At 45.4% G+C, this 18,729-nt stretch overlaps 1 gene segment (V, D, J or C); it reads left to right on the top strand.

Annotated features, from left to right (window-relative positions):
* Positions 1 to 337: 337 nt before the first annotated feature.
* Positions 338 to 18,729, top strand: part of LOC116821916 (Ig kappa chain V-III region MOPC 63-like) — a 101,336-nt gene continuing 82,944 nt past the window's right edge. The window contains 2 exon segments of the V gene segment in view: positions 338 to 400; positions 4,731 to 5,030. Of these exon segments, the coding sequence occupies positions 352 to 400; positions 4,731 to 5,030 (349 nt within the window).

The following is an 18,729-nucleotide window of genomic DNA, read 5'->3' as shown; positions in this document are numbered from 1 at the left end:
GTGAGATATTACTCAAAGGAAGCTTCTCAGATTCTGGCTCAAACTTACCAATGAGAGAGAGAGAGACACTATTGCATTAAAGCACATATTGATTACAGGAGTCATAGCAAACTCCATGTGGGCAATACTCCATTCTATCCAGAGGAGCTGCATTTTCAGACCAAAGACTGTACATGGTCCTTTCTCTGTACTCTCTGCACAGCGACACAGCGAATACATATTTACATAGAGCAGCTACTTTGCATATTTCTGCCTAAGAGGCATTTCCTTGAAATATAGGGCAGATATAAATTTATTTTCTTAGACTTTATGCCTTAGATTCTCAGTGTCTGTCAGACTAGAGGGATAAGGATGATTTCACAGAATCATCTGATCTGGCTCCTGGTGCTCTGGATTCAAGGTAAGAACATCATCAGGAGACAATCTCTCACCATGATTTAATCATCATAGACTCCTTCATCAAACCTACAATACTTCATTTCATGAGCTCACAGGGAGATCAGTTCCAGCTGGTTCAAACATGAATGTAACTAGGTTGTCTAAATGAATATCTGCAAATTTCTTTTTTTTTTAAGTTGTATTTCATTTGATATTTCTTATAATGTTTTTCCTCTCATCCAGATGCCGAGGGGCAGATTGTGCTGACTCCTCCAGAATCCCTGGCAGTGTCTCCTGGAGACAGAGTCACCATCAACTGCAAAGCCAGTTCCAGTGCTAGCAGCTGGATGTCCTGGTACCAACAGAAATCAGGACAAGCTCCTAAACTCTTTATCTATAAAGCCTCTACTCATCCCTCTGGGATCCCAGACCGGTTCAGTGGCAGTGGGTCTGGCACTGACTTCACTTTTACAATCAGCTGGGTAGAAGCTGATGATGCTGGAGATTATTATTGTCAATAAGATCAAAGTTGGCCTCTCACAGTGATACAGAGCAATGCAAAAACCTCCCTGCTTTCTTCAGCTTCAGTTCCTCCCTGTAACAGCTGTTTTCCTGCAGCCAGTCCAAGTCTCACACCAACTGCTTTGTCTCAGGGTACGTCTACACTGCACGATTATTTCGAATTAGCTTAAATCGATATTACAAAACAGATCTAATAAAATCGGTTTAGCGTGTCCACAGTGGGATCCCGAAATCGATTGGTGCTATATTAATATACATTCAGCAGCTTCCTTTTAAATACCGAAGGGTATTTACTCTTATAGCCTGGATCCAATTTCCCAGCTGACTGGCTGCCCCCTTCCCCATACAATCATCAGAACAGTTAGACCCCTTTCCACAACATGGTGCATGTTCTTAAGTCTTCCCACATGGGACGAGAGAAAGAGTCGCTACATGACTTCTCCTGAATCACTGCAACATGTTTGTTTCTACACTCCAATAAAATCTACAGATTCTGTCTAGATTTCAGACAATCTCACATAGCAGAGGAAAGCCAGTTTTTAGTCCGTAGCAATTGCACCTTATTTTCAATTCACTCAGCCCTGGGCAGCAGCAGCTCATACCCTTGTACCATGCATTGGGTTACCAACAAACCCTTATTACTGTAGAAGGGACATCCCTTATTTCCAGGGTGAAAGTAGAAATAGAAATAGGGACTTACCGGTATGGGCTGGGTTGGGGCCAGCTCTGGCCCCTGGAAGGGGCGAGGCCTCAGGCAGAAGGGCAGAGATAGGGGGCCAGTGCTCCCCCTTCCCACCGGGGTAGCAGCAGCAGTCGGGGGCTCCGGCAGCAGTTTAAAGGGCCCAGGGTTCAGCCGCCGCTACCGCCCCGGGTCCCTTTAAACCAATGCCGGAGCCCCCAGCTGCCACTGCTACCCCAGGGCTCTAGCAGCAGAGTTCTGGGGGCTATTTAAAGGGCCCAAGGCACCCCTGCCTCTACCGCCCCGAGCCTTTAAATAGCACCGGAGTCCTGGGGTAGCAGTGGCAGCCGGGGTTCCGGCAGCGGTTAAAAGGGCCGGGGCCGTAGAGGCAGTGGGAGCCCTGGCCCTTTTAATAGCCCCCAGCACCCCACCCCTCTACTACCACCTCAGCCCATTAAATAGCCCCCGGAGATTCCTGGGTAGCAGTGGCAGCCGGGGGTTCCGGCAGCGGTTAAAGAGCTGGTCCGTAGAGGCAGTGGGAGCCCCTGGCCCTTTTAATAGTCCCCCAGCACCCCACTCCCTCTACTACCACCCTCAGCCCATTAAATAAGCCCCCGGACCCTGGGTAGTGGCAGCAGGGCTCCGGCAGCTATTTAAAGGGCCCAAGGCAGTAGAGACAGCAGGAGCCCCAGCCTTTACATAGTACCCAGATGATTTAAAGGGCCTTGGGAAATCCGGGCCACCCCTGGTATGCACACCTGCTCTTGCCAGCTTACTTTCACCTCTGCTTATTTCTTCATCCTGTACAATGTGATTGCTGAGTGCTGCAAAAAGCAGCAAGAAATAACCCTGGTGAATGTAGGCAGGTTTTGCTTATTAATTATTACTATTAACGATAAAGATAATATCAGGAAGAGGGGTGGGGCGGGAGTGCTAAAAAACCAGTCCTTATTTTTAAATGCAGCATCAGAACCCAGTGGGCAGCGTCCTGCGTCCTGTGCAGGTGTTTCACTGCAGAGGCCATCCTCCACAAAGACTACCGCAGCCTCCATTGCCCTTAGGCATCCCCGCCAAAGGAACAACAGGGAGCACTGCAACTTTATGGTAGCAGCAAATCCTCACACTTCTCTGCCCTTCCATGGGCTTTCCGCAAACAGCCCCCACAAGCTGGCGTAGATTCCCTACAAGCTGGGAGCATTTCATTATCTGCTCATGCTAAGTTTTGCTGTATCACTCAATAGACACAAAGCAAACAATGAGAGTATTTGATGTGGCCGCCGCACTGTACAGACAAACCCCCCTTGATACATAGGTAGCACAACTCTCCCATTTTACAGAAGGGTAATGGGAAAAAACACCAAGTGCCCTTGATCAAAGCCACACAGGGAGTCTGTGGCAGAGCAGGATTAGAATTCTGATCTCCATCTTCCAACCTTGTGCTTATGCTTCCACACCAGCTGACTGGCAGGGGCTAGACACTTCCAAGGGTTTGAACCCCAAAGAATAACCTCAATTGAATCAACTGGTGCCTACAATGACATTGTGTGTACAATAGGTTGAGTAAGGTCTTTTATGAAAACTTGTAATTTTCTACACTTAATCACATGACGATGTATACAAGCCGTGGGAATAAATGTGTTTGTGTCCGTAGAGAATGGCGTTCAAATGCTGGCTTCCACCTCACAGCCCCCAATGTGCTTGAAGTATAAATATAAATAAGCAGGAGAGTTTGCCACTGGAGAAATTCCTTCCATGTAAAAAAAATTTTAACTTCTCCTAATTTACAATGGCATTTTTTTTGTTTGTGCACAAAATACAGTATTTTCTTGCAGGGAGCTCTACCCACCGCACTCTGCACAGGAAATGGACCAATTACTGAATGGCCACTCTTATACCTAAACCTTTTAAACAACAGGCTAAACTTCCATGCAACTGACTCTTAGATGGCACATTCAGCTAACTTTCCAGGGGGAAATTACTAGGCATACTACAATCTGGAAAATGAGGAGAAATATTTCAAGGGCTGAAAATATGGATGCAAGAGTCTAACGTTAAATCTCCAGGAAAGAAGGTTTATTTAAGCAATGTTACATAGAAGCAATGCTGCAGGGGAGCAATGCTTACAGGCTCACAAAACTAATGGAATCGCAAAGGTGATGACTATAAATCCAGTTAGGGAGTAGTAATGACAGGAGGGATAGCCCTCTGCATAGATCAACTGATACAGGGAGATAACGCCATTGATATCACCTTTCGGAGGATATTCCTAGTATAACAGTGATTGTCAGCTTATTAAATTTAAACGAGCTACCAAGCAATACTTATGATCTGACAACTTGTATTCCCAATCCACCCTGACACAGCCATTTCCAACACAAAGTGAGGTGCAGGATTGTAACCTAATATGGGTAGTTCAGCACCTAACAATATAAGGTCCTGATCAAGACCAGGACCTCGGAGCACCATCATCACTACTAACAGAACTGCCATTTTAATTAAACTCAAGGATGCGTTCCTAGGCCAGACACGTCGAACTTGCCGATTTCATCCACGGTCTCTCATTTCCTTTTTCTGCATGTCTTTAGGTCAGCTGGGACTTTTTTTCTTTGAACTAAGTTTGCATATTTCACCCCAGGAGACGCTGCCCTGCAGCTCTGGGCCAGTATAAATGTTCCATGTCGCAGATTACACTTTGCTGATCTGCAACAGGCCAGTCAGACGTAGCAAGATGGTTCTTCAGGTTCACTTTATCTGGCTGTTAGTGCTCTGATCCAGGTAAGAATCAAATGAAGGGGGCATGAGATGATTTAAGCTACGTGATCCATAGAAAAACTTTATAGACCTAGGAATGTTCTGTGTGAACCCATAACGTGACTTAGTGACAGAACTTCTGAGAAGGTCTGTCCTTTTTCATGGAACTGTGAGGGAAATACAAGCAATTGAAGACAGTTTGGAAGGAAACAGCCACCTCAAACTTAATGTTAGTTCTCCTCTGACAACGATGCTATCATAAGTATGTAAAGAGGCACATGGAAACTTTATAAAATCAAAGTATTGTTTATTTTGATTAACTACACTCGACATATTTTATATATGAGAGAAAGAGAGACTATAATGTACATACTAATTTATATTCTGTTTGTTAATTCAGACTCCAGTGGGCAGATTGTGCTGACTCAGACTCCAGAATCCCTGGCAGTGTCTCCTGGAGACACAGTCACTATCCGCTGCAAAGCCAGTTCAAGCCTCACCAGTGGTAGCTATCACTACTTAGCCTGGTACCAACAGAAATCAGGACAAGCTCCGAAGCGCCTATCTATAATGGAAGCCTCCCTGCAATCTGGGGTCCCAGCCCGATTCAGCGGCAGTGGGTCTGGCACTGATTTCACTCTCACAATCAGTAAGGTTGAAGCTGAAGATGCTGGAGATTATTACTGTCAGCAGTCTCGCAGTGACCCTCCTCACAGTGATACAGACCAATACAAAAACCTCCATCCGTTCCTCTCAAGGTAACAGCTGCTTCCTATCCATGGTGTAACCGCTACCTAGCTTTCAGACAGTGTTTTGAAAAATCTTTCAGCACCACAGGGTCCTTCTGCTCCCCCTGCTGAACTGTCCATAATACTGCTCACTCTTTCCCATCACCCCGTGTCCCACTTATAGCACCAATGTTGATCCAGTGCCAAGTGGCAGCAAATGTCCCGGCCTTGCAGGTCGGCTTCTCAGAGGAGGGAAAAATCAGTGATGTGGAGTCTGAGTATCCCAAGCATAACTTCTTTTATTCACATATACACCAGACCAATGAGACCAAAGCAGTCTGCAGAGAAACCCTTCTCTCAGGAATCATTCCCAGCACCAATGTCCAGTTCCTAGACTGCAAATCTGCTTCAAAAATTCACTCTAATCAGACACCACGGCAGAGAAACTCTCCTGCTTCTCATACAGCCCCCTTTCCTCACAACCTCGCATAACCAAAACCAACATCACAGCATGTCTGCCGAAAACTACATAGCCGCTCACACGTTCAGAAAAACAACTTGAAAGAATACGTGTAACAGCGCCACCTGGTAACTCCCGTGACAACACTAACAGGGCACTATACTGTCCAGCCACACAAGATTACTGCTAAAGATATTTCTTTCCATAGAGAAATGTTTTTTTTTGTAGCTGCTGAATTGGGGGTCACTTTTTCCTGCACAAACAATCTTATTCCCTGATTCCCCAAAACAGTGACTCGTAGGTGTAAATAAGGTGACACAGGGATTAGCACCAGGACTGAGGACCTGATACAAAAACCCACTCAAGTCAGTGGAAAGATTCCTACTGACTTCATTGGGTTTTGGAATAAAAACTTTATCTATCTGTTAAGGGCTCACCCCTGTTTAATGAGTGATTGAACAGACCCAGAAAATATACTGTCTCATCACTGTGAGATGGTTTCTAGTGTAACAGGGATAGTAACTGGGACGTAAACAAGAATTATGAGCTAAGAACATTTATTCTTCGTCAATCTGATAAGTGACATTCCAGTCCAAAGTGAGGGAGCTGCCTAAGGCCTCTGGAGTTGAACTTGCTTATTTCATCCAGCGCCCCCTTCCTTTTTTGTCTATATTAGCCTTCTCATAAACAGATAAGAAAAGTTAATAGCACAGAAGTACTTTACATCTCTTTTGACTATAAAGGGTTAACAAGTTCAGTAAGCCTGGCTGTCACCTGACCAGAGGACCAATCAGGGGACAGGATACTTTCAAATCTTGAGGGAGGGAAGTTTTCTGTGTGTGCTGTTAGTTTTTGGTTGTTGTTCACTCTGGGGGCTCAGAGGGACCAGACGTGCAACCAGGTTTCTCTCCAATCTCCCTGATACAGGTTCTTATAGATTCAAATAGTAAGTACTAGATAGATAAAGCGAGTTAGGCTTATGTTTTGTTTTCTTTATTTGCAAATGTGCATTTGCTGGAAGGAGTTTAATTGTGTATTTGGCTGAAAGGAGTTCAATTTGTATTTTTGCTGAAAGGATTTTAATTTGTACTTGAATACTTAGGCTGGGAGGGTATTCCCAGTGCCTATAGCTAAAAAACCCTGTACCTATTCCATTTAAATTTACAAAGATAATTTTTACTGTTTTTTCTCTCTTAATAAAAGTTTTCTTGTTTAAGAACCTGATTGTTTTTTATTCTGGTGAGACCCCAGGGGACTGGGTCTGGATTCACCAGGGAATTGGTGGGGAGAAAGGAGGGAAGGGGGAGAGAGAGGCTAATTTCTCTCTGTGTCAGGATTACTGTCTCTCTCAGGGAGAGTCTGGGGGGGGAAGAGAAGGAGGGGGGAAGGTGAATTTTCCTCTGATATAAGGGTTAACAAGTTCGGTAAGCTGGCTTCACCTGACAGAGGACAATCAGGAGACAGATACTTTCAAAATCTTGAAGGGAGGGAAGTTTTGTGTGTGCTGTTAGTTATTTGGTGTTCACATTCTGGGGGCTCAGAGGGACCAGAACATGCAACAGGTTTCTCTCCAATCTATTGATACAGGTTCTTAATAGATTCCAAAATAGTAAGTACTAGAGAGACAAAGCAAGTTAGGCTGACTTATTTCTTTATTTGCCATGTGCATTTGGCTGGAAGGAGTTTTAATTGTGTAGTTGCTGAAAGGAGTTCAGATTTTGTATTTTTGCTAAGGATTTTAATTTTGTACTTGAACTACTTAGGCTGGGAGAGTATTCAGTGCTAAGGCTAAAAAACCCTGTACTATTCATTTTAAAATTTAAACAAAGATAATGTTTTACTGTTTTCTCTCTTTAATTAACAGTCTCTTGTTTAAGAAACTGATTGTTTTTTATTCTGGTGAGACGCCAGAGGATGGGTCTTGGATTACGCAGGGATTGGTGGGGAGCAAAGGAGGACCCCCCAGGGGGAGCAAGCGCTAATTTCTCTCTGTGTTAGAATAACTGTTCTCTCAGGGAGAGTCTGGGAGGGGAGAGAGAAGGAAGGGTGGAAGGTGCATTTTCTTCTGTTTAAGATTCAAAGGAGTTTGAATCACAGTAATCTCAGGATAACCAGGGAGGGGGAAGCCTGGGAAGAGGCAACGGTGAGGGAAAGGGTTACTTTTCCTTTTGGTTAAGATCCCCGAGGGTCTGGGTTGGGGTCCACGGGCAAGGTTTGGGGGACAGAGTGTACAGGCCACGGAATTCTGGTTGTGGCAGGTACGGTGTTCTAGGATCTGGTAATTAACTTAGAGGATTTCATTACTGGTACCGCATCTTTGGACATGCATGGAAAAAGTGTCAAGAAGAGAGAGGAGAACAGGGGGCTGGGGACATGTTACAGGAGGGGGGTTCCATCTTGGAAATTGTTTCCTTGCTTGCTTTTGTTCATGCACTTTGTTGATGTTTTTGGCATTACCAGTGTCTTACGGTGCGAATGGCAGCTGGCCTGCCTGGAAATGGTTTAATATTGTGCTTTGCTAAAAAAAAGTGTTAAAAAATAAAGGTTTTTTATTTTATTCAGGAATTTTATTACCGTCACTGTATCGCACAATTTAAACATGATAAGGTACAACTTTGAAGTTGTATGCCAAAGCTATTCATTTCTCAATACAGTTATCTCAATCCACAGTACCCCGCAACCCCCATTTCTTAAGCAGTCATTCATAAATACAATGCATGGCAATCAACCCCCAACCCTTTTACCTAAGGTACTGTAAGCAATGACCAAGCACAGTCATAAAGGTACTACTCTCCCTTTTCCACTGGCCCATGCCAGTTCATGATGTGGGAGCACAAAGCAGCCCCAATTTCTGTCGCTCCGGTGCACCCATCTCCAGCAGTGGCAGCAGAACTTTCTGGGTTCAGTGTACCGGGTCAGCTGTCCAACACCATCAGAGGCCCATTCAGGGGCAAATGGCTCACTTTTGGCTTCACAGAGATTGTGAAGCATAACAGTAATGCGAACCGCATTGATGACACTGAAATCCAAACGCATCTGTAGACAGCACCAGGGGGATTTCAACCTGCCAAACACACATTCAACCACCATTCTACACTTGCTGAGTGTGTAATTAAACCTTCTTTTGCCAGGGTCTCTGAGATCAGGGTACGGTTTCATAAGCCAAAGCAAAAAGGGGTACTCGGGAACCCCTAGAAGAACAGTGGGGTCAGTTATTCCATTTATGACAATGTCATTTGGTGAAAAAAGTGTCCCAACCTGTTCCTGAATGTAGACATCCAATCAGCAGACAACCCTGGGATCATGAACTTTTCCAATGCAGTCCACACTAATGTTCATCAATTGGCCTCTCTACTCCACGAGGACCGGTATAACAATGGAGTAGTATGCTTTGCAGCTTACGTAGCCAGAAACTCCTTGAGGAGGGAAAACTATGGGCACAAGAGTCCATCAATGGCCCAAGAGCAGTTTGGAAACCCCTTTCTCTCAAAGCCAGCAGTTACTTCAGCAATAGCTTTTATGCCCACCACCTTGGGGGTAAATCACATGCCTGAATGCCTCAGATACAGTGGACTGGACACGGGCTTGCATACGGATGTTGGAGCCCCAGGTTCAAAAACTCTAATCTTAGGGTCAGCACTCAGTGTAGACACTCAAGCTCTGAGTTCTCAGACCCAGCATCCACTGACTCGAGTTCCACTACCCCTGGACTGGCACTGCTGCGTAGATATACCCAGACATTGGAGATGCACACCCACACTGGAGGTTAATTTGAGGCTTTAGTTAGGTCCTTGAGAGAGACAGAGTGAGCAATCACAAAAGTCGCCTCCAGATACACACATACACAAATTCTTCCATTGTTTGGAGTTATTTCTATCTGGGATTTTGGTTCAGGCCCAACTCTAATCTAAACACTGTACACAGAGCAAAGCTCTGACACTCTTAGTCCTGAGCTACAGCTAATACTTTTCACCAGCACAGCTATGCCAGCACAGGGGTGGGGTTTTGACCAACACAGCTATGCTGCTATAGGAGTTAGAATAGATGCAGTTATGCCGGCATAAACGTGCTTCTGTCAGCATATATGATGTTACTCGGAGAACTGGTGTAAACTGTTTAGCAGAAACACTTTGATACTGCAACCACACTTGAAGGGTTTGCTGGTATAGCTCAATCAGTGTAGCTCTATCAGCAAAACTTTTCTAATATAGACACCAATATGCACCATGGAGAAGAGATTGTGCTCACATGAAATTGTATGATATGAGATGTTGCTATAGGATAGAAGTTGTTAAGCAGAGTTGTATGCTGGGGATGAAGACCAAAAGGAACATAAGTGCAGAGGCAGGCAGAGGTTTGGACTCCTGCATGGAAGCTCTTCCTGGATTGCTTGCTTGGATCTCTGGGGGGTTGAATAGGAAGGGTCGTTGGCTGTTACCTGAGGGTAGGTCTACACAGCAACTAGACATCCCTGGCTGGCCCATGCCAGGCAACTCAGGCTCATGGTGCTCCAGTTGCGGGGCTGTTTCATTGCTGCAGCCTGAGCTCTGGGATGCTCTCACCTCGTAGGGTCCTAGAGCCCAAACTCCAGCCCAAGCCTGGAAGTCTACACAGCTATGAGAAAGCCCCGCAGCCCAAATCCCACAATCCCAAATCAACTGACACAGGCCAACCACAGTTGCTGTGTAGACATCCCGAGAGTGAGCAGGGTCACAGAGCAGATAAGAGAGCTAGACCGTGGTTGGTAAGGCAAGCACTGATGGGCTCTTGTAAGATTATGCTTTCCCTCTGGCAGTAGGATGTAGAAGGGTTACTGAAAGCTACTGTTACATTAATACAATGTTTAATCTGGTTAAACAGAAGTCTGGTGGTATTTCAAACCCAGCAGTTAGAGGCCCTGAACAGATCTGCTGAGTCCTTGAAACTGAGTTAGAAAAAGTGACCAGGATCACTGAAGATTCACAGGCAAGTGTCCTGAGAGGAAGATCAGAGGGGTAAAAAGGCTGCACTGGCAACTCGTAGACAACAATGATGAACAAAGTGTGTGTTTCATAAGGGGCAGATCAATGGCTCTCACGATGAGTAGTAGCTCATCCCACACACAGTCCCACTGATATCAATAGAAGGATTCTCAAAGTGAGATATTACTTAAAGGCAAGATATTACTCCAAAGGAAGCTTCTCAGATTCTGACTCAAAGTTACCGATGAGAGAGGGGAGACACACACACACACACACACACACACACACACACACACACACACACACACACTATTGCATTAAAGCACATATTGATTACAGGAGTCATAGCCCACTCTATGTGGGCAATACTCCGTTCCATAGGAGCTGCATTCTCAGACCAAAGACGGTACACGGCCCTTTTTTTGTACTCTCTGCACAGGGACACAGCGAATGTACATTTACATGCAGAAGCTGCTTTGCATATTTCTGGCCAAAGGCATTTCCTTGCAATACAAGGCAGATATAAATTTATTTTCTTAGACTTTATGCCTTAGATTCTCAGTGTCTGTCAGACTAGAGGGACAAGGATGATTTCACAGAATCATCTGATCTGGATCCTACTGCTCTGGATTAAGGGTAAGAACATCATCAGGAGAGATTAAGACAATCCCTCACCATGATTTAATTATTATGGACTTCTTTGTCAAACCCACAACACTTCTTCATTCCATGAGGTCACAGGGAGATAAAATTCCAATTGGCACAGGCATGAATGTAACTAGATTGTCTAAATGAAGATATTTACACATTTCTTTTTTTTTAAATTGTATTTCATTTGATGTTACTTCTAATGTTTTTCCTCTCACCCAGATGCCAAGGGGCAGATTGTGCTGACTCAGACTCCAGAATCCCTGGCAGTGTCTCCAGGAGACAGCGTCACCATCAACTGCAAAGCCAGTTCCAGTGTTAGCAGCAGCTACATGTCCTGGTACCAACAGAATTCAGGACAAGCTCCTAAACTCCTTAACTCCAGAGCTTCCACCCGTCCCTCTGGGGTCCCAGACCTGTTCAGTGGCAGTGGGTCTGGCACTAACTTCACTTTTACAATCAGCCAGGTAGAAGCTGATGATGCTGGAGATTATTACTGTCAACAAGATCAAAGTTGGCCTCTCACAGTGATACAGAGCAATGCAAAAACCTCCCTGCTTTCTTCAGCTTCAGTTCCTCACTGTAACAGCTGTTTTCCTCCAGCGAGTCAAAGTATCACAACCAACTGCTGTGTCTCAGAGTAGAGACCTGCCTGTCAGTTTCAGGCACCTCACCCCATTGTCCATTCCTTCCTGTCACTTCTACAGATCCCTCATCAACGCAGCACAAAGGCTGGAATTCACAGGGTGCTATATTAATATACATTCAGCAGCTTCCTTTTAAATACTGAAGAGTATTTACTCGTATAGCCTGGATCCAATTTCCCATTAACATTACAATACAAGTCCAGCATATCAACTGAGAAATGGCAATCACTGTATAAAGCATCCGGAAATTACTTGTGTAAGCAGAACCAGCTGACTGGCTGCCGCCCTCCCCATACCACAACATGGTTCATTTCCTAAGTCTGTTCCCACATGGGACAGAGAGAAAGAGTCGCTACATGACTTTCCCTGAATGACTGCAGACATGTTTGTTTCTACATTCCAATAATCTACAGATTCTGGTCTAAATTTCAGACAATCTCAAATAGGAGAGGAATGTCAGTTTTTAAGCCAGTAGCAAATTGCACCTTATCTTCTATTCACTCAGCCCTGGGCAGCAGCAGCTCATATCCCTTGTACCATGCACTGGGTTGACAACAAACCCTTATTACTGTAAAAGGGACATCCCTTATTTCTTCATCCTGTACAACGTGATTGCTAAGCAGCAAGAAATAACCCTGTTGAATGTAGGTGGGTCCTGCTTATTAATTAATATTAATGATAAAAATAATATCAGGAAGAGGGGTAGGGGTGCAAAAAAATACAACAGTCCCTTATCTTTTAAATGCAGCATCAGAACCCAGTGGGCAGTGGGCTGCTGTCCTGTGCAGGTGTTTAACTGAGGAGGCCGCCCTGCACAAAGACTACAGCATCCTCCATTGCCCTTATGCATCCCCGCTAAAGGAACAACAGGGAGCACTGCAACTTGTGGTAGCAGCAAATCCTCACACTTCTCCTGCCCTTTCCTTGGCCTTTCCACAAACAGATTCTCTGCAAAGCTCTCGTAGATTCCCTGCAAAGCTGGGAGCATTTCATTATCTGCTCATGCTAAGTTTTGCTGTATCACTCAATAGAAACACAAAGCAAACAATGAGAGTATTCTATCTGGCCGCCGCATTGTACAGACTAACCCCCCTTGGTACGTGGGTAGCACAACTCTCCCATTTTATAGAAGGGGTAATGGGAAAAAACAACCAAGTTCCTTGATCAAAGCCACACATGGAGTCAGTGGCAGAGGCAAGATTAGAATTAGCTTCCCAACATTGTGCTTATGCCTCCACACCATATTGATTTGCAAGGGCTAGACACTCCCAGGGATTTGAACCCCAAAGAATAACCCCAACTGAATCAACTGATGGCCTATAATGACATTTTGTGTAAAAATATGTTGAGTGAGGTCTTCTATGAAAGCTTTTAATGTTCTACACTTAATCATCATTATGGGTGATATATACATACATTCATAACCATGGCTTGTATTTGTGTCCGTAGAGAACTATGTTCAAACACTGGCTCCACCTCACAGCTGGAGAGTGAGCAATCAGACAGGGAGAGGCACCTCCCAAGCCAGGTGTTTACACAAAACCAGATGCAAGTAACCATCTACTGTACATCCCAGCAGTAGCCAGCAATGGGGCACTGAAGTCAATGGAATGGCATGGAGACAATGGGGGGATGTCTCCACTTTGAGTATTTATAGTGACTGAAGAGAAAAAACATTAAAAATCCTTTTAAAAAGGAAGTGGTTTGAAGTGAAAGGCATCCAGTAACTGGCGGACATCCTCTAAGGGCTTGTCTGCACTTAAAATGCTACAGCGGTACAGTTGTACCCCCATATCGCTTCAATGCAGATGCTATCTACGCTGATGGGAGGGGTTCTCCTGTCAGCTTAGGTCAGCATTTCTCAAAACTGGGCATCCTGACCCAAAAGGGGGTCCCAGGGCTGTTACAGGGGGGTCCTCTCTGATGGACCGCAACCTTGTCGTGGTGGTGGGGCTTGCATGGACTTATGACCCTCAGAGCTATATCGTCTGGAGCATTTATACTCCTGGTAGGGTCTCTCTTGGTGAGCAGGTCTGAGGCAAGGCTCCTGACTAACCACGGCCCTAACCTCAGAAGACCCCAATGGTGGATCTGGCGCATATAGAGGGCCTGCTAGCACTCTGTGGCTGTGAAGGTGGCTGAGGGCTGCAGCAGGAGGGAGGTCTTTGGTGTCTTGGATCTCCTTGCCAATGGGTCAAGGTTTTCCTTCTGTCAAGTTTCGTGTGGTTACCACCTGCGCACTGGTTTCCCCACGTTAAAAGACTTCACGCGCAGGCCTCTGCCAAAGGGTTCACACTCGCACAAAGTCCTGCGGTGGCAGACGAGTGGCGGGGAAGACAGAAGCAGTGATGTCTGGGAATCTTTAGTCACAAATCTGCATGCAGGCGGCAGCCGTGTGATGGTCATTTTGTGCTTGATTGAGACAGAAATGCATTTTGGCAGCAGTGGCTATGGCTGAGCAGGCTTTTTCAGGATCCCCTCTGCTCACCCCAAATGGGGAGGGGTCTAGAAAAGGTGCCCCAAACATAGGTTGCCTCACACTCTTCTGACTGGATGGCCATATCCAGTGGGATCACAACTCCACAGCCAAAACAATAGATATAAGACAATGAATTTTGCCACTTGGAATGTCCGCACCCTTATGGACTCTCAGCACAGTGCGTGCCCAGAAAGAAGAACTGCCATAATAGCCAGAGAACTGGCAAGACTCCACATAGACTGCAGCTCTTAGTGAGGTCCGCTGGGCCAATGAGGGCCAATTAAAAGAGGATGGAGGTAACTACACCTTGTTTTGGACAGGAAAGCCACATGAAGAGAGATGCATTCACGGTATTGGCTTTGCCATCAAACATAGGATCGCCAGTCAGCTTTTGGAGCTTCACATGGGGATCAACGAGCGTCTCATGGCTCTTCGGCTCAAGCTTAGCAACAACCAATATGCCACAGTCATCCATGGATATGTTCCAACACTCGATGATGAGGAAGACAATAAGGAGCAGTTTTATAGCCCTTTTGATGCAGTCCTCACAGCCACACCTAAGACAAACTCATCCTCCTGGGAGATTTCAGTGTCAGAGTCGGATGGGATTCCCAACTCTGGAGCAGCACAATAGGCAAAGAAAGTGTAGGAAATGTAAACCCCAATGGTATTCTCCCCTTCAGCAAATGTGTGGAGCACGACCTGCTCATCACAAATCCCATCTTCAGGCAGAGTAACAAATTTAAGACCCTCTGGAAACATCCTTCAGTCCAAACATTGGCACCTCATTGACTATGTTATAGTCAGAGCCCGAGACTATACCGACATCTGTATAACACGAGCTATGAGAGGTACCAATCACTGTCGGATAGGTCATTGATTAGTAAGATCAGTCACGTATCTGCAGCTTGCTCCACCACACCGCAAACATCCAAAGACTAAGCAAAGCGGTACAATGTCAAAGCTCTTCAAGACCATGCCAGCTGTGAGATGTTCTATCAACATCTGTCTGAGAAACTCTCTAACCTGCCTGACAACATCACTGATACTCAAGAGCATTGGGATCAACTTAAAAACACCATTCACAATGCATGTATTGAAACCACAGGATATTCGACTCATCAGGAGCAAGACTGGTTTGACGAAAACAACGAGGAAATCCTAGCATTAATTCAACAGAAAAGAAACACATTTTGTAACTGGCAAAGTGATTCCTCTAACGAATGAAAACATGAGGCCTATCACCTGCTTAAAGCCAAAGTCCAAAGGAGGCTACATGGCATCAAAAACAAGTGGTGGCAAGAAAAGGCCTCTGAGATCCAGGGTTTCATAGACCAGCATGACATGAGAAGCTTCTTTCAAGCAACAAAAGATATATATGGTCCAAGCTCCAAAGGCCCAGCCCCCTTACATTCTCAGGATGGCTCCACCCTCCTCAAGGACAATGCAGCCATTAACAACGCTGGAAGGAGCATTTGAGACCCTACTAAACCACGAAGACACCATAGAGTTTATTCCACAACACTCAGCAATGGAACACCTTGCTGATCTCTCATCTTCTGAGGAAGTCCGGCATGCCATCACTCAGCCAAAATATCACAAGGCACCAGGCCCAGACGGCATCCCAGCTGAGGTTTTTAAAGCTGGTGGAATAATGCTCCAGCACAAACTTTGCCAAGTCCTCAACAAAATCTGGACCTGCGAAGAAATTCCACCTGACTTTAAGAATGCCAACATTGTTACAATATTCAAGAAAGGGGACACATTTTTGTGCGGGAACTACAGAGGCATTGCTGTCCTCTCCATCTCAGGGAAGATTCTTGCCCAGATCTTACCAAGCTACCTCCTTCTCCTTGCCGAGGAACTCCTCCCCGAATCACAGTGTGGGTTCAGGCCATCCCGAGGTACAACTGACAAGATCTTCGTTGCATGACAGATTCAGGAGAAGTGCAGAGAGCAACACCAGGAACTGTTTGTGGTATTCATCGACCTAACCAAGGACTTTGACTCTATCAGTCATGATGCTCTATGGAACTGGGAGGACCTGGCACAGAACAGAACACAGTAACACCACACCATGCACCAAGCCACAACTCACTTTGAGGATAACAGAGGTGCTCATGAGACAGAGAAGCAACAAAGGAGGAAAGAAAGGGCACAACACTCCAGCCAACAACTATGTCTCCTCCAAAATTACATCTGTCACTTCTGTGGGAAAATCTGCAAGGAAAGAATTGGGCTCCTCAGCCACTTAAAAGCTCACCAGTGAACCCCCTTGGCAAACACCATCCTTGCATTGAGGAATAGCCGAAGGAGATCGGAGGCACAGTATTGCTACCTTCAGTAGCTGGGCAGCCGGAGAGCAGTGGCCATTGGCTGGGCACCCAGCTGAGAAGGCAGCACTGTCACCAGCAGTAGTGCAGAAGTAACAGCAGCATGGGTATCGGGGACAGGGGGTCATCACAGCCTGAAATATTTTCAAAGGGGGGCCCAGCAAAAAACATTTGAGAACTCCTGGCATAGGTAATCCACCTGCCCGAGAGATGGTAGCTTGGTCAACAGAAGAATTCTTCCATTGACCTAAGCAGGAAGCTGCCTCTGAAACGCTGGATCCCCCCATTAACTAGGGGATATGCTGGGAAACTGTAGCAAAGGCAACAGGTAACTTGCATTAGAAAGGGATTTTATGTAAGGTAGAAATGTAAAGCCTGAGGTTGTCTCTTTAGATTTATTTTCTGTGTAGCCTGTGCACATTCACTTCCCTTACTAGTTCATCTTTGAATCTGGGGTTTTTTTTACTAAATAAACCTCTTGTTTATTTGTACCCCGAGCAAGGCTGTGATATGGTGTGGTGTGGGTTAAAGTGAACTGATAGCTGGGGGTGGAGCGGTTTCATGCTTTCAGGGGTGATGAACCAGCAGGGAAAAGGTCAAGTGTGAGGTACTTAAGAACTCCAGGATGGATTTGGAGAGACTCAGGACTGGAGGGGCTGTGAGGAGCAATAAGGCTGGTGAAAGCCAGGGTGACACCCTGTGCTTGCAGGCAGGCTTCTGGGACCAGGGATCCCAATCAAAGCTGCACAGCGTCAAGGCACCCACGCTTACTAGGGCAGGAGGTGACAGAACCCCTTAGTGTCTGGGTGATCACCAAAATGTCACAGCCACACAGTTTAACAGGGATATAGGGAAGAGTGAGGGTATGATTTACAATCAGCCTTGGAAACAGTCAAATATTTACCTACTGCTGACTTTGATAAGACTGAAAAAAAACTTATGTTAACATATGAGGTGAATATTGAGCTGAAGTCAATGGAGTTATGCCAATTTACACCAGCTAAGGATCTGGCCCTTTATTCTGAAATCATAGGGTTAGCTGGGACCGCAAGGGTCAATGCATGAAAATCACTTCTCCAACCCCAAACCCTGAGCCTATGATTCAGATGCTTTGCATCTCACTGATCTCTCCCAGCTACTCTGAGCAGCCATCTCTGGTTCCATTTCCTGACTAAAGACAATTTCCTTGAAGGTCTTTTTTCCACAGAGAGCAGGCCAGATTCAGGAACTGGTGAATAGGAATCAGTGCAGCTGCACCAGTATTGCTGTCTTGGTGTAGATAAGAATGTGCAGCGATGGCACGGATTCAGCTAATCAGGATTTACCCCTGCTAATTCAGGATTAGCCCTGCTTGAAGCCCCCCATCACCCTCCAGTACAGTTTATCTGCCAGAGAGAGCTCATACCATTTGTATCGTTGTGATGAGATCTCCAGTGTAACAATGACACTATCCAGCATCACAGCAATAATAATATGCTGAGAACATTTATTCCCATTCATCCCTGACAACAGTCATTTTAACATGCAGGCTCTTGTCCCCAGAACTGTCTTGCCGAACTTGCTTATATCTCACTCATGGTCCCTTCCCTTCCCTTGTTTGTGCGCATTTGTGGCCCAGGTGTAACTTTTCATGTCTGAGCCCAATTTGCATATTTCACACTCAAGCAATTATCCCCTGCTGCTCTGAGCGGTTATAAATGATCCGTGTCACTCGTTACTGTTTGTTGATCAGCATCGGGCCACTCAGACATATCAAGATGATCTCCCAGGCTCAGCTCATCTGGCTGTTAGTGCTCTGGATCCAGGGTAAGGCTCAAACCAAGAAGGAATCTGATGAATTCAAAGTACAATGATTCTCTGAAATTTTCAAAGAACTAGAAATGTTGTATATTGACCCATAAATGATAATCTACAATCATAATCCTTTTAGTTAGTAAGCTCTTTGTGACAGGAACCGATACGACGGTAGAGCACCGGGCACAGTCAGGTCCAAACTGACTGAGGCCTTAAAATGGTTGAAGAACACTAAACAGTCTTCAGAGAGAAACATTAATTTATTCAAATCTTTCTCTCATTTTAACCAGAATTAAGAAAAAAAAAATAGGTTTTAGAAAATAATGAGCAACAAGAAAGGGGGTCAGCC

Source organism: Chelonoidis abingdonii, chromosome 5 (assembly GCF_003597395.2).
Source record: "Chelonoidis abingdonii isolate Lonesome George chromosome 5, CheloAbing_2.0, whole genome shotgun sequence".
NCBI lineage: Eukaryota > Metazoa > Chordata > Testudines > Testudinidae > Chelonoidis > Chelonoidis abingdonii.
Note: the sequence above shows the minus strand (reverse complement) of the source record. Positions and strands in the feature narration are given on the sequence as shown.